The sequence below is a fragment of the Centruroides sculpturatus genome, unplaced genomic scaffold (genome assembly GCF_000671375.1).
Source record: "Centruroides sculpturatus isolate CEXI.00-Female unplaced genomic scaffold, Cexi_2.0 scaffold252, whole genome shotgun sequence".
In the NCBI taxonomy this organism is placed as follows: Eukaryota; Metazoa; Arthropoda; class Arachnida; order Scorpiones; family Buthidae; genus Centruroides; species Centruroides sculpturatus.
The window spans coordinates 703,982-717,348 of record NW_019384463.1 but is presented as its reverse complement, the minus strand read 5'-3'; the positions used below and the strand labels follow the sequence as shown (position 1 = coordinate 717,348).

Here is a 13,367-nt window from a genome sequence, read left to right as displayed (position 1 = left end):
CGATTCGTTTATAACTAAATGGCTGTTTCTAAAATCGAAGATATGAATGTTGTTAGTGCAGCCTTATCCGAAATATTTTTCTTAAATTTCTTCGGATGGACAGTTATTTCAATCATTTCATCTTTTAATTCACAATTTAAACACTCGAGTAGATTTAGAAACATCGATTTCGTCGGCCGCCATTTTCTTAACGAAGTGAACTAACTCTTTCCTTCGTGAACTTCGTTAGAGTTTCGTTCGAAACGTCATCACCGCAGAGCATGCGCACTGAGCGAGACTACTACTTTTCGAACGATTCGTTACTAACGCGTTTAACTCGTTCGACTTAACGAACGTACCCTTTATTGTATTTTGGAGAAGTTAAGATGGATGAAAATGATTCTTTGCGACAAGGTAAATTATTTTTAACGATTTAATTTAGCTTTAGAAATTATTAATCCTTCGCTTGTAGAATCTGCCAGTATCTTAATAATTTTTGTTTACTTTATTATATATACTAACCTGATAAATGTTGTTAGGCTTGATACACAATACAAAATGAAATAACTGAATACATTTTCTATAAAAGTTTTGTAAATAAATATTTTAATATTATACATGTGTTTCATATTAACATAATAACTCATATTTCAGAATTATCTTCTACCAGTTTTGAAGAATTACAACAGTTAAAGGATAAAATTGGCATTAAGATGTATGTATTTTAAGTATAAAACTTAAATACAATTAAAATTCAATCAATAATCTGTGTAACTTAATTAAATTATATATATTTTTTGATAGGTTTAATAAATTAATGTCCAATTCTACAATGACATTGAAAAAAAAGGAATTTAAAAGAGAAAACAAAAATAGGTGAGACTATTATACAGTTTTTTTCATTTTAGATTTTAAATAATGAAATGTTAATAAATTATTGAAGTTATAAATTAAAAATATATCTGTTGATAGTATGCAAGCGTCTTTAATTATAATCGTGTTATGCCGTTTATGTTAAAAATTATGACGTTGCCGAATAGTTGCATAATTTCCTACATATATAATGGCCGTCCAACTGTATGGTATACTAAACTTTTCAAAATCTTGTTGTTATTAATAAATGTTATTTTATTTGCGTGTCAGAATATTTATTTTATTGTTGATTTCTGCCATTTAGCGGAATCTACGAAAATTGTAGTTCGTCTTATTATATTTAAATTAATTGAAAAATTGCTGTTTTTGGTTTCGAGAAAATTATTTTTTGACGGAATTGAAATATCTAATAACAAAATACTTTTGTTAATTTATTATCTTATAATACTTAATATGTTGATTTAGTTAATAAATATGCCTGAAACTTTTGGTATTTGAATCATTTTGATATGCAGTTCAAGGCATTTAAATTTTATCACACGCACGTCAATACGAATAGTGTGTGATTTTATCAATAATTTCACTAATGCAATTATACTCTTATTTTTCTTTGACATTTGTGTTTTATTACATTTTGAATGAATATTTCGTAAAATTTACACTTTTGTCAATAAATATTACTTTAATTATGTCCGTGGGTGGATGTGTGCTGGGTGCAACTGCATCCTCTTCTGGGAATTTTTCCCAAGTAAAGTCAAGACCTTAGGAACTAAAAAATTTTGTAAGGCATATTGTTTCCTTTCTGTACCCTTTCTAAAGATTTCTGGATCCACTATTGATCATGTCCTATCTTTTTCTCTAGATATATATATCATCTGTATATCCCTATTACAATGAAAGTGGGTTTCATCAAAAACCTTAAAAATTTGTTATTAATTGATAGGTAAATTGGTTATACAGTACTGTATAGAATGGTGATATTTTCAGCTTCTGATACTGCCAGAAATGAGCTATCCAGGCAAGCCAAATTTTTAAAATAGAACATAGTACTTTTTAATTTACTCAGATTAAACTCAAAAAATAAGAACATTTTGTCTCAACCATTTTTTATGAAACCACTTCAAATGATCTTCAAAGTATGATGCCCGAAGAAAAATGATACTGTAAAAGTAAGGAAATATATTTTTATAAAGTATTTTCATTAATGTACCATCAATGTAGGCAAAAAATAATAAAAATATTGACACAATAATCACATGAAATTGATGTTGAACTAACAAAAATTGTTACTACTGCTGCATAGTATTTTTCTTTGTTAAACTCTTCTGGCATAACCCGATGGCACCAATTGAACAAAAGTTAAAAACTGAGCACCATTCTCATCAATGTAAGCATTATTCTGCTTGAAAAAGAATTTGTTGCTTGAAGAACTTCATAGGCTAAGGCTACATAGGTCACTATGACATCTGATAGTTATGTAACTGAAAATAAAACTTATTTAAAATAAAAATGTAAATGCCAGCATATTTACATTTATTCACACTGAATATTCAGCCAACTAAAACATATTGCAACAAAATTGCTTGAATCGAGATTTCACAAGAGAAATTCACCACACTTTCAGAATCATTTTATGGTCAATGGGGTGTTTTTAGTAAAAACGTTTGAGAAAAAAGCTTTCCCAGTTTTTTGAGTTTACTCCAAATATAAATTAAAATGTACCATGTCCCATTTTAAAAATTTGACTTTGTTTGGATAGTCTGTTTCTGGTTAGTACCAGAATTTGAAAATTCCACTATTCATTATATTGTATCTGATTTATTGTGAAAATTTTCTGTATTTTTGATGAAACTTACTTGCTTTTATTTTAAAGGATGGTCTATGTCACCTTGTATATATATGTCTGGATAGTTTCTAAGTAGGCTGATGCCATGTAAAATCTGAATAAATTTTAAAAAAGTATTAACATTTTCAAATTTCTCTAGGATAGAAATATAAGGATGTTCTCATTTGAATTTATTATTTCAACTTTTTGAATCTGATGATGGGATGGAGAAGTCCCAAAAAATGTATAACTAAATGAAAAGACTGACTTTTATATTCTTCTTATCAATTAATTTATCCTATATATCTGGAGATAATGATTTGACGAGATGCCAGATGGCATAACTGCTATCATATCTACCCAGATGTTATTCCTTTTAAACCATATAGCTCTCCTGTCTAGTCTTTATCAAGAGTTATAGATTAGAATCCAATTCCAGACTGAACTTTCTTCCAGAATTTCTGAATTATTTATTAATTAAAACCTGATTTATAATTTAAAAAAATAATAATAAACCATAAACTGTAGCTGTTTGGCTTGCTTATTAATAGATTAAACTTTGAAACTTTTGATTTTCATAAATTTATGAATGACAAAGTATAAACTGGCATTAATTTGTCAAAAAATAGAAAAACTAAATCTATTGTAGTTAATTTTTAAAATTTTATTTAATAAAAAAAAAAGTAACAATATTAACAAATTGAAAGAAATATTAATTCAGTTGTTACGGAAATTTTTATAAAGCTAAATTTAGTAAATAACAGATAAAAATATTAAATTAACAATAAAGTTCATGTTTTATTGTTAATATCCAATTTTGATTCATTCTTTATTAATTTTAATATTTACATATTATATTAATTTATTTTCTTTATACAGGGTATGCCATTTTAATTGATACACACAAATATATCAAGAAACGTCCATTTTTTCATGACATATTCGAATTCTATGCAAAAAATACAAAGATTTTATCTAAAAATTCAATTATCAGAAGATATGAAATTTTGAAGTTAGGAGCTGACACATAGCAACATTGTTTAGTACAGTCAACCCCCCCTATAACACTGTTGATTATTTCGTTTTATATGAATTCCATGTTGTACGAGTCACTTAGATTTTACAAATACGTGTGCTGGGCTGTGAACGGCTCACTTATTTGTAAAATCTAAGTGACTTGTACTGTACAACATGGAATTCATGTAAAACGGAATAATCAACAGTGTTATAAGGGGGGGTCAACTGTACTGTATGATCTAATACCATATTTTTGAAATTTAGTATAAGATGGGAATAAAATTTTGTTTAGAATAAAGAGAATTTATGCGAATTTCTCAAAAAATGAATGCCAAGGCTTTTTCAGCTTTTATCGTAGGTACTTTTCACTATGAAAAAAGTTAAAAAAGTGTTTGAATTACCTAGACAGGCATCATTTTTCAGAAATGCGCATAAATTCTCTATTCTAAACAATTTTTTCAAATTTTGTTCCCATCTTATACTAAATTTTAAAAATACAGTATTAGACTGTATCAGACAAGGTCAGCTCTTAACTTCAAACCAGGGCTGTGTAGCCAGAGTCGGAGTCACCAAAAAATCCGCCGACTCCAACTCCCTTTTACTTCCTAACTTGTTATGTACATACAATGGAAAAGTATTGAAATCGTGTCAAATTTGACCCTCCATGTTTCTTTTGCAAATCTACATGTTTGGAGACCTCCCGAACCCCCCAAAAATGTCAATAAAAGAGGAAAAATTTGCATGCATGTGTGTGTTGGCATCTAATTTGTTTAATTTCTTTATTTTCTGTTCTGAGATATTAAACAATATCTCAGAATGGGTAAAGTTTAAGAAACAAAATGTGGCACTGTAGCTTGCATATAAAGGGACATTAATACTATTAAATTTTGGTTCTTAATTAAAGGTCGACAGGGTGAAGACATAAAAGGGGTCACGTGTCATATGTCTTAATAAATATTTTACTTGTTATTAGCATTCAAAATTTAAAAAATAAAAAGTAAAACTCGTCTCTACCCTCAAAGTAAGCTTTTTTGTCATTTTATAATAGTACAGTTAAACCTGTTAAGATATTCTCGCCTACGATGTTAGAATGTGTATGGGGACACGATTTAGTTCAACCACTTTGACGCTTAATAACTAACTCCTGTGTTAAACCATCTGACTCCGATTCTAACGACTCTGACCACAGAAATTATTAGGCTTCAAACAGGGTGAACAAAATCAAGCCCCCCCACACAGTCTAACATCCACACGTATAGAAAAAAGCCTCAAATCTTTTGCATGTCTCGAAATTTCAAGGTGTCCCGAGTCCAAAAATGTAAAAATTTGGGCGGGGTCATTTTTTGACCGAGCATTACACTTTCCCTCTGTTATATATAACAGCCAGAAAAGTAAAAATTATCAAATACATATTTATATATTGACTGTGTCATTACTTAGAAACTTTTTATTCCAAAGCTAAAAGACTCCTCTATGTTTTATCTTTATTAGAACTCTATTTATTGAATCTTTTCTTCTGAGGTCATGTGATGACATCAGAATTTCCGGGTCTCTTTCGGTAACAAGTCTGCCCGTGGTCAGAGTAGGAGTCGGATGGTAAGGAAGAGTCGGAGTCGGTAGATTTTTAAGCGACTCCACAGCCCTGCTTCAAACCATCATATCTTTTTTGATAATTATGTCTTTAGAAAAGCACTTATCTTTTTTGATAATTATGTCTTTAGAAAAGCACTTTTCAGATAAAATGTTTTTATTTTTTGTGTAGTTTGAATATGTCATAAATAAAATGGGTGTTCAATAAAATTAATATTGTATGTGGGAAAATCAATATCATCATTTTTAATGCACCCCTTTTAATTCAGTAAAAAAAATTTTTTTGTAGGATTCAAATATCTCTAGATATTCACATATTTTGATTAAAATGGGACATCCTGTACATTTATTAATGACTGCTGCTTTGTTTTTTAAATATAGCGATTAACATGTAAAATAATTTTCTAGACCTAGAGAAATATCTTCTAAGAAGCCAGTAGGAATGGCTCGAGATGTTTTTGGAATAAAGAAAAAGGTGATTTATTTATTCTTATATTACGAACATTGTATGTATCTGTTTTAAATGCTTACCTTTGGATTCATAATATGTGCTTAAAATGTTAGTACTTTCTCAATTAACCATTTAAGTTTTAATATAGTAATTAGTTATTTCATCAGGAATTGAATCTTGTCTTAATTTATCTTAATTATTCTAATTACTATTTTGTCATTACATTTACTTTGGATTGTCTTTTCAGTTTGTAGTGGTAAATGTTATACTCCTGATTCATTATTCAAAATTCTAATCCAAATGGCTTCTTCTGGAAGATTCATATCACTCTCATAAATGTAGTGCCTCCAATTAATATTATTTTGATATTTTCATTGAATAAAATGTTTTGTTGAAAATTTGTTTGACAGTGGAGTATATAAATGAATAGGTGACAAAGTGTAATGTAAGATGATTTCACTGAGACATAAATAGAAGAAAAGAAAGTTATGAAACTGACTTGTGAGATAACAGATGAGCTGATTGTTGAATTTATAGGATGTGAAAGTTTAAAAAACTTTCACATCCTATTTTCTATAAATCTATACATCTCAAAACAACTATCTGATATATTTTAAATGGAATAATCTATGCACTGTATTCAAATAATTTGCAAGGTGCAGAAGTGTGGAAATGTTAATTAGAAAGAAATTGAAATAATTAGGTTGTAGGAAAGGGCAAATATATTAGAATTGAATTCATGTCTGTCTGAATATCGTGTGACAATGGCTGAACCGATTTCTATGAAAGTTTGCCCATATATTCAAGATAATTGAGGGAAAGATAGGCTACTTTTCATTTCCAAAATCATTAAATTTTATAAGCTTTGATAGAATTATATCATTTGGTAAATAGTTCACATCTGATTCTTATCCAATCTTTCACGTGAATAGGAAGTTTTGGTTGGAAGCTGGTGGGTGAAGTGAAAATTCAAATACAATAGGCTAATGTGGTCATTAATGGATAAAAATGGGCATTAGTGAAAGAGATTGCTTTGCATCATTAGACTGTATGGCACAAATCATTGATGATGATGCTATTTAAATTAGATTTCAATGTGCATGTGGAAAAGATACTATTTATGTTTTTCAGTACACATCACAGTTGAATTTAAATCAAATTAATTAATAAAAATCATATATCTGCTAAGTGATGTTCACATAATATAAATGGCATCCAAGAATTTGTGTTTAAAGGTGCTCAAGTCAAATTAAATAACAAAAATTTATATGTAATACATTATTAAACCACTGTATTACATATTGTATATATTACATTGCATTTATAGGAATTTTTATGCATGAAACACAGTTGAAAAACAAAATAAAGGGTGGTTTTATTTTGGAGGTCAGGAATGGATTAATTCATTCTGTATTGTTTTTAGAAGAAAATTTGTTTGTTTAGAACAACTTTTATGAACGAATTATGTTCAAATACTGAGGTTTGATTGTATGAAAAAGGACTTTAATTTAGCTTTACTTAAAATACCCTAATTCCAGCAGTAATGTGTGATATTAGCACTAGAAGTAACATAGAACAAATTTTTTTTATTCTATGAATGTAGAAAAAATTTGTTCCACATTTGAATGATTGCAGAACCTGAAGATGGAAGCATAAGAACTCCGAAAACATTAGTTCTAGTGCTGATATCACACACTACTGCTGGAATTTGGGTATTTTAAGTAAGTCTATTGTTTCCCAGTTAAATAGAAGTTATTTATATAATGACTTTTATTTGCAACTCCAGTTCTAACACCTGTTAGCCACCAATATTTTTTTGAACTGTGAACACATAATGCCAATTGATAAAACTGAATTGGTTTAGTGTTGTCATTCTGAGCAAAAAATCTGACAAGATTGAATTCTCTCATTTCTCTGCTATAGTCACATTTTTTTTTTCAGACGAAGGTCGCTGAAATGTCACAAATTTGTTCAAATGAGTCAAATGTGTGCATATTGTGATTTCACACACACTGTAATTTTACTTAACAGGCTTATATCATTTTCCTGAGCAAAGCTGGATACCTCAGTTAGTACTGTATATTGATATGACTGGAAAAAAAATCAAATTAATTATAATATGTATGTAATTTTTAAAATCATTTCTACATAATCATTTAAAAGTATTAGCATCAAATCTTTTCATGCCTTTCGCAGTAAGTTTCATGAATTTATTTCATGCTAGTGAACAAATTTTATTTTAATCAAACTTTGTTTTTTTTTTTTTTTTCAATAATTCTGTATTATTATAATTAATTGTATTTATTAAAACTTCATATGATAATTATTGCTTTGGTTATGTATTTACAGAAGATCAGAGATCCAAGGTTTGATGATTTATCGGGAGAATATAACGAGTCTCTATTTCAAGAGTCATATTCATTTCTGAACGAAATGCAGCAGAAAGAAAAAATGGTAAACATTATGGACTTATAATAACATTATTTGATATTTATGTAAAAAACATTACGTTTAATTCAAAATTATTTATTTTAAATCACTTACTATTATACCCTTAATTAACATGTAATTTTAACATGTAATTAATAAAATAATTACAAATATACAAACATCTTGTTTATATTATTCTAAATATAAATATTGAAGGCTGAAATGATCAATTTCACCAGATGACAAGCATTATGAATGATTTGACTAATTACAAAAGAGAAAAATGTGATTGCAGTGGCTTTCATAATTGAAGAGAGACCCCTCAATTAGTAAGGATGGATCCTTTTCCAAAAGTTAGAGTATAAAATGTAGAGATAAAATTGTAGAAAACAAATAAAATATACTTTAACTTTATAAATCAGGATGGCCAGATTGTTAAGGCAATTAAAGTGCCAGTTTATCACCCTGGAAATCCAGAATTAAACCCAAGTGGCCAAAAAATTCCAAGAATTTTTCAAGGAGTGGTTGGTCCCCATTCCTCACTGCTCAACCACCCCATTGTGGGCCTGGCCAAGCAGTAAGGAAGGAATGGGAATAAATCATATCCATTCCTCACTGAGAAGTGGACTTGTGGCATTAAGATGGCCCGTAGGATGCAGAGTCAAAACTAAAGAAAAAAAAAACTTTATAAGTCTTATGTATCATTTAAAATATATTTGAAGCTATTAATGCCTCATTTAAAACTGTTTCAAAAGAAACCAAGAAAACATACATTCAAATAATACTAATAGAATTAATTGGAGGTATTTTATTTATTTTGAGACATTTTTATATATTAGAGCAAAGATTTGTCTGTATTTTGTTAAGGAATCTGAGAATGTGGAACATTAAATTGTGTTTCAAATGTTATATAGGAATTAAAGAAACAGCTGAAGAAAGAAACAGATGAAAGGAAAAGAATGAAAATAAAAAAATTAATAAATAAGATTGTAAGTATTTTATTTTATGATATTAGCTCATAAATTTTTGATATTTGTTTAGCATTCATTTTTATAAAAATTGATGACTTTAAATCAGTAGTGTCTGATAAAAACCTGTGCTTACAAAAAAAATCTATTGAACATTAATTTTTCTGCTGATGTAACATGAACAAATAATAATAATGTCATATTGAATACATGTCACCTAACAAATACTAATAATAGTTAATTGACTTTACTATTGTTAAAAATATCTGTAACATTTTTAAGCATTTGTATATTTTTAGTAGCAATAAATTAGTATTTAATTCTGAGTATTACTAGCTACAAGTTATCAGCATGTGCCACGATGCAAAATGAACTTATGACTTAATATATGATGATAACAAAATATTTTTTATAATTCAAAAACTTACTTTTCTGGCTGTTATACGATATAACATAGGGAAAGTATGGTATATGGTAAAATTTTAATCTTTTTCTTGCATTTCTAAATTTATACTTTTCTAGTTTACTATTTCGTAAATTATCTTCCAATTTTCATTTTAATATTTTTATTAAGGTAAAAGAAGTCCCCTATCTCTGGTCCCACACATCCTCTCAATGACTGATTGTTATATTCTGTTTACAGTGAAATTGTTTAATGAATTAGCATTTTTTCCTATAAATTTTATATATAACTAATATTTTACATTTTGGTTATTTCATGCTTTAATATCTATACTAAGGTCATTCTAAAAGTAAAGAATGTTTGTTTCTCTAGATATTTTTATTTAAGATAATGAAACAAATTTTATTTTACAACACATGATACCTTAGCTATATTTCTACATAGACACCATACATTTTTAAACATTTCTCATAGTGTATCATCAGCTTTTCTATGCCTTCTGCATACTCAGTTACCACCAAGTTCTTGAACCAGTCATTAACGGCCTCTTTTGTATCGATGTCACTTCCATTGTGATTTCTGGCTAAAAAATCCTTCAATTTTGGGAAAAGATGTAATCGCTCGGAGCCTAGTCCGAGCTATAAGAAGGATGTTCAAAAACTTCCCACTTAAACTGCTGAAGCAAGTCCTTCATCAATGCAGCAGCATGCAAACATGCATTATCCTGAAGAAGCACAATGCCTCTGGACAACAATCCCCGCCGTTTGTTTTGAACTGAAGCTTCATTCATCACATTACCATAAACCTTGGTTATCTGTCTGAAATTTCGATAAGGCGGACTTTTTTCGCATTCAAAAAGCATATTACACTATGTACCTCACACTTGGCGGGATCTTTAGTTTTGTCACATATTTCAAAGTTACACTGTAAACAGTAAACGATTGTTGTGGCTTGCTGTTAGCATCAGACTGGCACGAAAACATGGGAAATCCATGATGCGGCAGTGGAGGGTGGTGGGAGAACTGCATGGCTTGTCAGATCAAAATGTTCTTTTCTTTATATATATATTATTTTTTCATAATTTAGGATAATCAAGAAAAGGAGAAACAAAAGAAAAAGCTGAGAGAAAAAAATAAGAAAGTAATGAAGCAAGAAGTAATTGAAAAGTTAAAAGAAGGAAAGAAGCCATATTTTCTTAAAAAATGTATGTTAATATTAAAAAATATTTACACTTTCATGCATAAAAATAAAACTGCTTTCTTTTGGAGTTCAAGCCTTCAAACTTAGCATTCTAGTAATTTTGAGACAGCAATATTAATCTTCGTGAATGCTACATAAAAGATATTTTTGTATAGCATTCTGAAAGATAGCTTCTCTTGTCCAAATGTGCTAGAATGCCAATATTAAAGGCTTTTAAGTTCAAAGAAAGCATTTATAGTTTTGGTAAACTAATATTTTATATGAAAAATATTAATGTAAAGTTCTTACCTATTTATATTGTTAAAAATATATTTATTCATGCAAATGACATCTCCATTTTAGTGATAAAAAAACAATTTAAAACACAGCAAACAAAATCAATCTGAAAGAAAAGGTTTTAATCACTGATATAAAATATCACATAACGTGATGATTAAAATCTTTAGACACTTATAAAGGAAGATACTCAAACAAATCCCAATTCAAACTGCTTTTTTTGGAGGAAAAAGCTTAGCACTTTGTGATTGTGTATACATCATCAAGAGAAATAAAGATGGCATTGTGTATTTTCTCTCAAATCAAGGAAGATTTTTACACTGCTTCCCATACAATATAAACTGGAAAGCTAACACCAAAGCATTTTTAAATCTAAATACTGTATGATGACATAAGTTATTTGCTTTTAAATATAAAAGAAAATGATACATATAAAAGGTTTGTCTGGAAAATATCAAGCTATTTTAAATATATTCCAAACCATTCATATAAACTGCCAGCTTACATCAACTTCATCAGAGGAGACATTACTGCATGTGCATAAACAGTCACTGTTTCATGGATCTTTTCTGCCAGCAGAGAGAGAGAGAGAGACTGTTAAAGGTGCTTGCATACTGTGTGATTGTCACATTCACAATGACCAAGCAATTAGATCAATGAATCTGTATCAAATTTTGCTTGAAACTTTGAAATTTGTGTGTGGAAACTATTCAAATGATAAAGGGTCTTTGGGAATGATGAAGTCCAGATTAAATTGTGGTATCAATGTTTCAATGATGCTTCAATTGAAAGCAATCCATGCTCTAGAAAGCCTCCAACAAACATCCAAAAATGTTGAATGTGTACAAAGCAATTTTTGAAAATTAATGATTGATGGTGTGAGAATTAGAATATGATCTGGAGATTCTAGGTCTCTGTGTCCAATGAAGATGCGACAAAGTTAGAGCAATATCAAGGTTACTTAAATTTTACAACAGAAGATTTAGTTGATAGCAAATCTTGTAAAATTTTCTAAAAATTGAGATTTCTTAACATTACCTACCAACATAAAACATCACAATACTTCCAAGCTTTACAGAAAAACTTTACGGTATGAATTTTAGATTTCTTTTGAATTTCTGCACTTTGAAATTCACTAAATCCTGAAATTCTCAACTTTATACTTGCATTTATGTTTAAGTCTTATTCACACTAAATCCTATTTTTTTTTTCTCTAGCTGAAAGAAAGAAACTTGAATTAATTCAGCATTATAAAGAACTGAAAAAGTCTGGAAAACTGGAGAAATATATGCAAAAGAAGAGAAAGAAGAATGCATCCAGAGATTCTAAATGGTTAAAAGATATGTAACTTATTGTCAGTCTATTTTTTAATTTATGTAAATAAAAATTAAGATAATAATTGTTCTGCTTCTGTTTTCTCTAATCTTAACATAAAAACGTCTCAATAATAATCTCACCCTTCTAAGTAATTCGTATTGATGAATATTTAAGATATTCTATAATACTTGTTTTTAATGCTTACTATTTATACTGATTCAGCCACAAAAAGATAAGTTTCATACATTCATTAAGTCAAAAACATAATTTATGTAATATATAGATAACAATTGTAAGATATAAATGGTATGTAACCTTTGAGTCTATCTAATGTAAGCATATTGAACTTACACCAAATCATAGTTTTGGAATATGCATTAGTATATTAATCTTTGTGTTATGAACTTTGTATTTAAAAAGTCATAACACTAAAAGTTTTGGAATACACATAAAAGTGTATGTCATTATTTTCCTCAGTTAATATATTGGATGGAGAATTTGAGAGAAAATTTGCTAAAGCACAATAATTACTTGCAATTGTTTTAAAAATTTATTACATGGTAACATTTAACTTTATACTGATTATTGAAATAGTGTCATAATATTTTATTTTTGGGAAAAATGAATTCATCAGTTGGATCCACAGGAGAGCCCAAAAATCACTTAACTAAGTTATATTTTAAAAATGATTAAAACAGATTTGGAATAGCTGTAAGTTATTTGTGATAGTTAAATGAATCCCAAATACAGAGTAACATGCTGTTCCACATCAATTTAATACTTTAAAGCCAGTCACATTATTCTGCCTCTTCCCAAATTATAGATAAATATGATTTTAATTTTAATCTATTTATATTAATAAAATAAATATTTTATTTATTCAGAATAAAATATTTTTTATGATGTCCCTAGATGACACCAATTTTTATTTTTTCAAGTAAAAAAAAAACATCACAATATTTTACATATATTGTTTATAATTAAGAGTCATCAGATTTTATTTAAGATATTAACTGATGTTTAAAATTCTCATATTTA

At 28.3% G+C, this 13,367-nt stretch overlaps 1 protein-coding gene across 1 annotated transcript; it reads left to right on the top strand.

The window, feature by feature from the left end:
• Positions 1-234: 234 nt before the first annotated feature.
• LOC111620978 (ribosomal RNA processing protein 36 homolog) lies at positions 235-13,154 on the top strand. The gene is made up of 8 exons (XM_023363005.1): positions 235-393; positions 634-694; positions 784-855; positions 5,693-5,759; positions 8,085-8,189; positions 9,080-9,154; positions 10,623-10,740; positions 12,230-13,154. The coding sequence occupies exons 1-8, from the start codon at positions 366-368 to the stop codon at positions 12,358-12,360; spliced, it is 657 nt and encodes a 218-aa protein (XP_023218773.1). The 5' UTR covers positions 235-365; the 3' UTR covers positions 12,361-13,154.
• The last annotated feature ends 213 nt before the right edge of the window (positions 13,155-13,367 follow it).

Excerpts from the sequence above, each read along its gene's own strand:
- LOC111620978 (XM_023363005.1), top strand. The coding sequence starts at position 366 with ATGGATGAAAATGATTCTTTGCGACAAG. Across the intron at positions 394-633 it reads AAATGATTCTTTGCGACAAG|AATTATCTTCTACCAGTTTT; the intron begins GTAAATTATTTT and ends CTCATATTTCAG. Across the intron at positions 10,741-12,229 it reads GCCATATTTTCTTAAAAAAT|CTGAAAGAAAGAAACTTGAA; the intron begins GTATGTTAATAT and ends TTTTTTCTCTAG.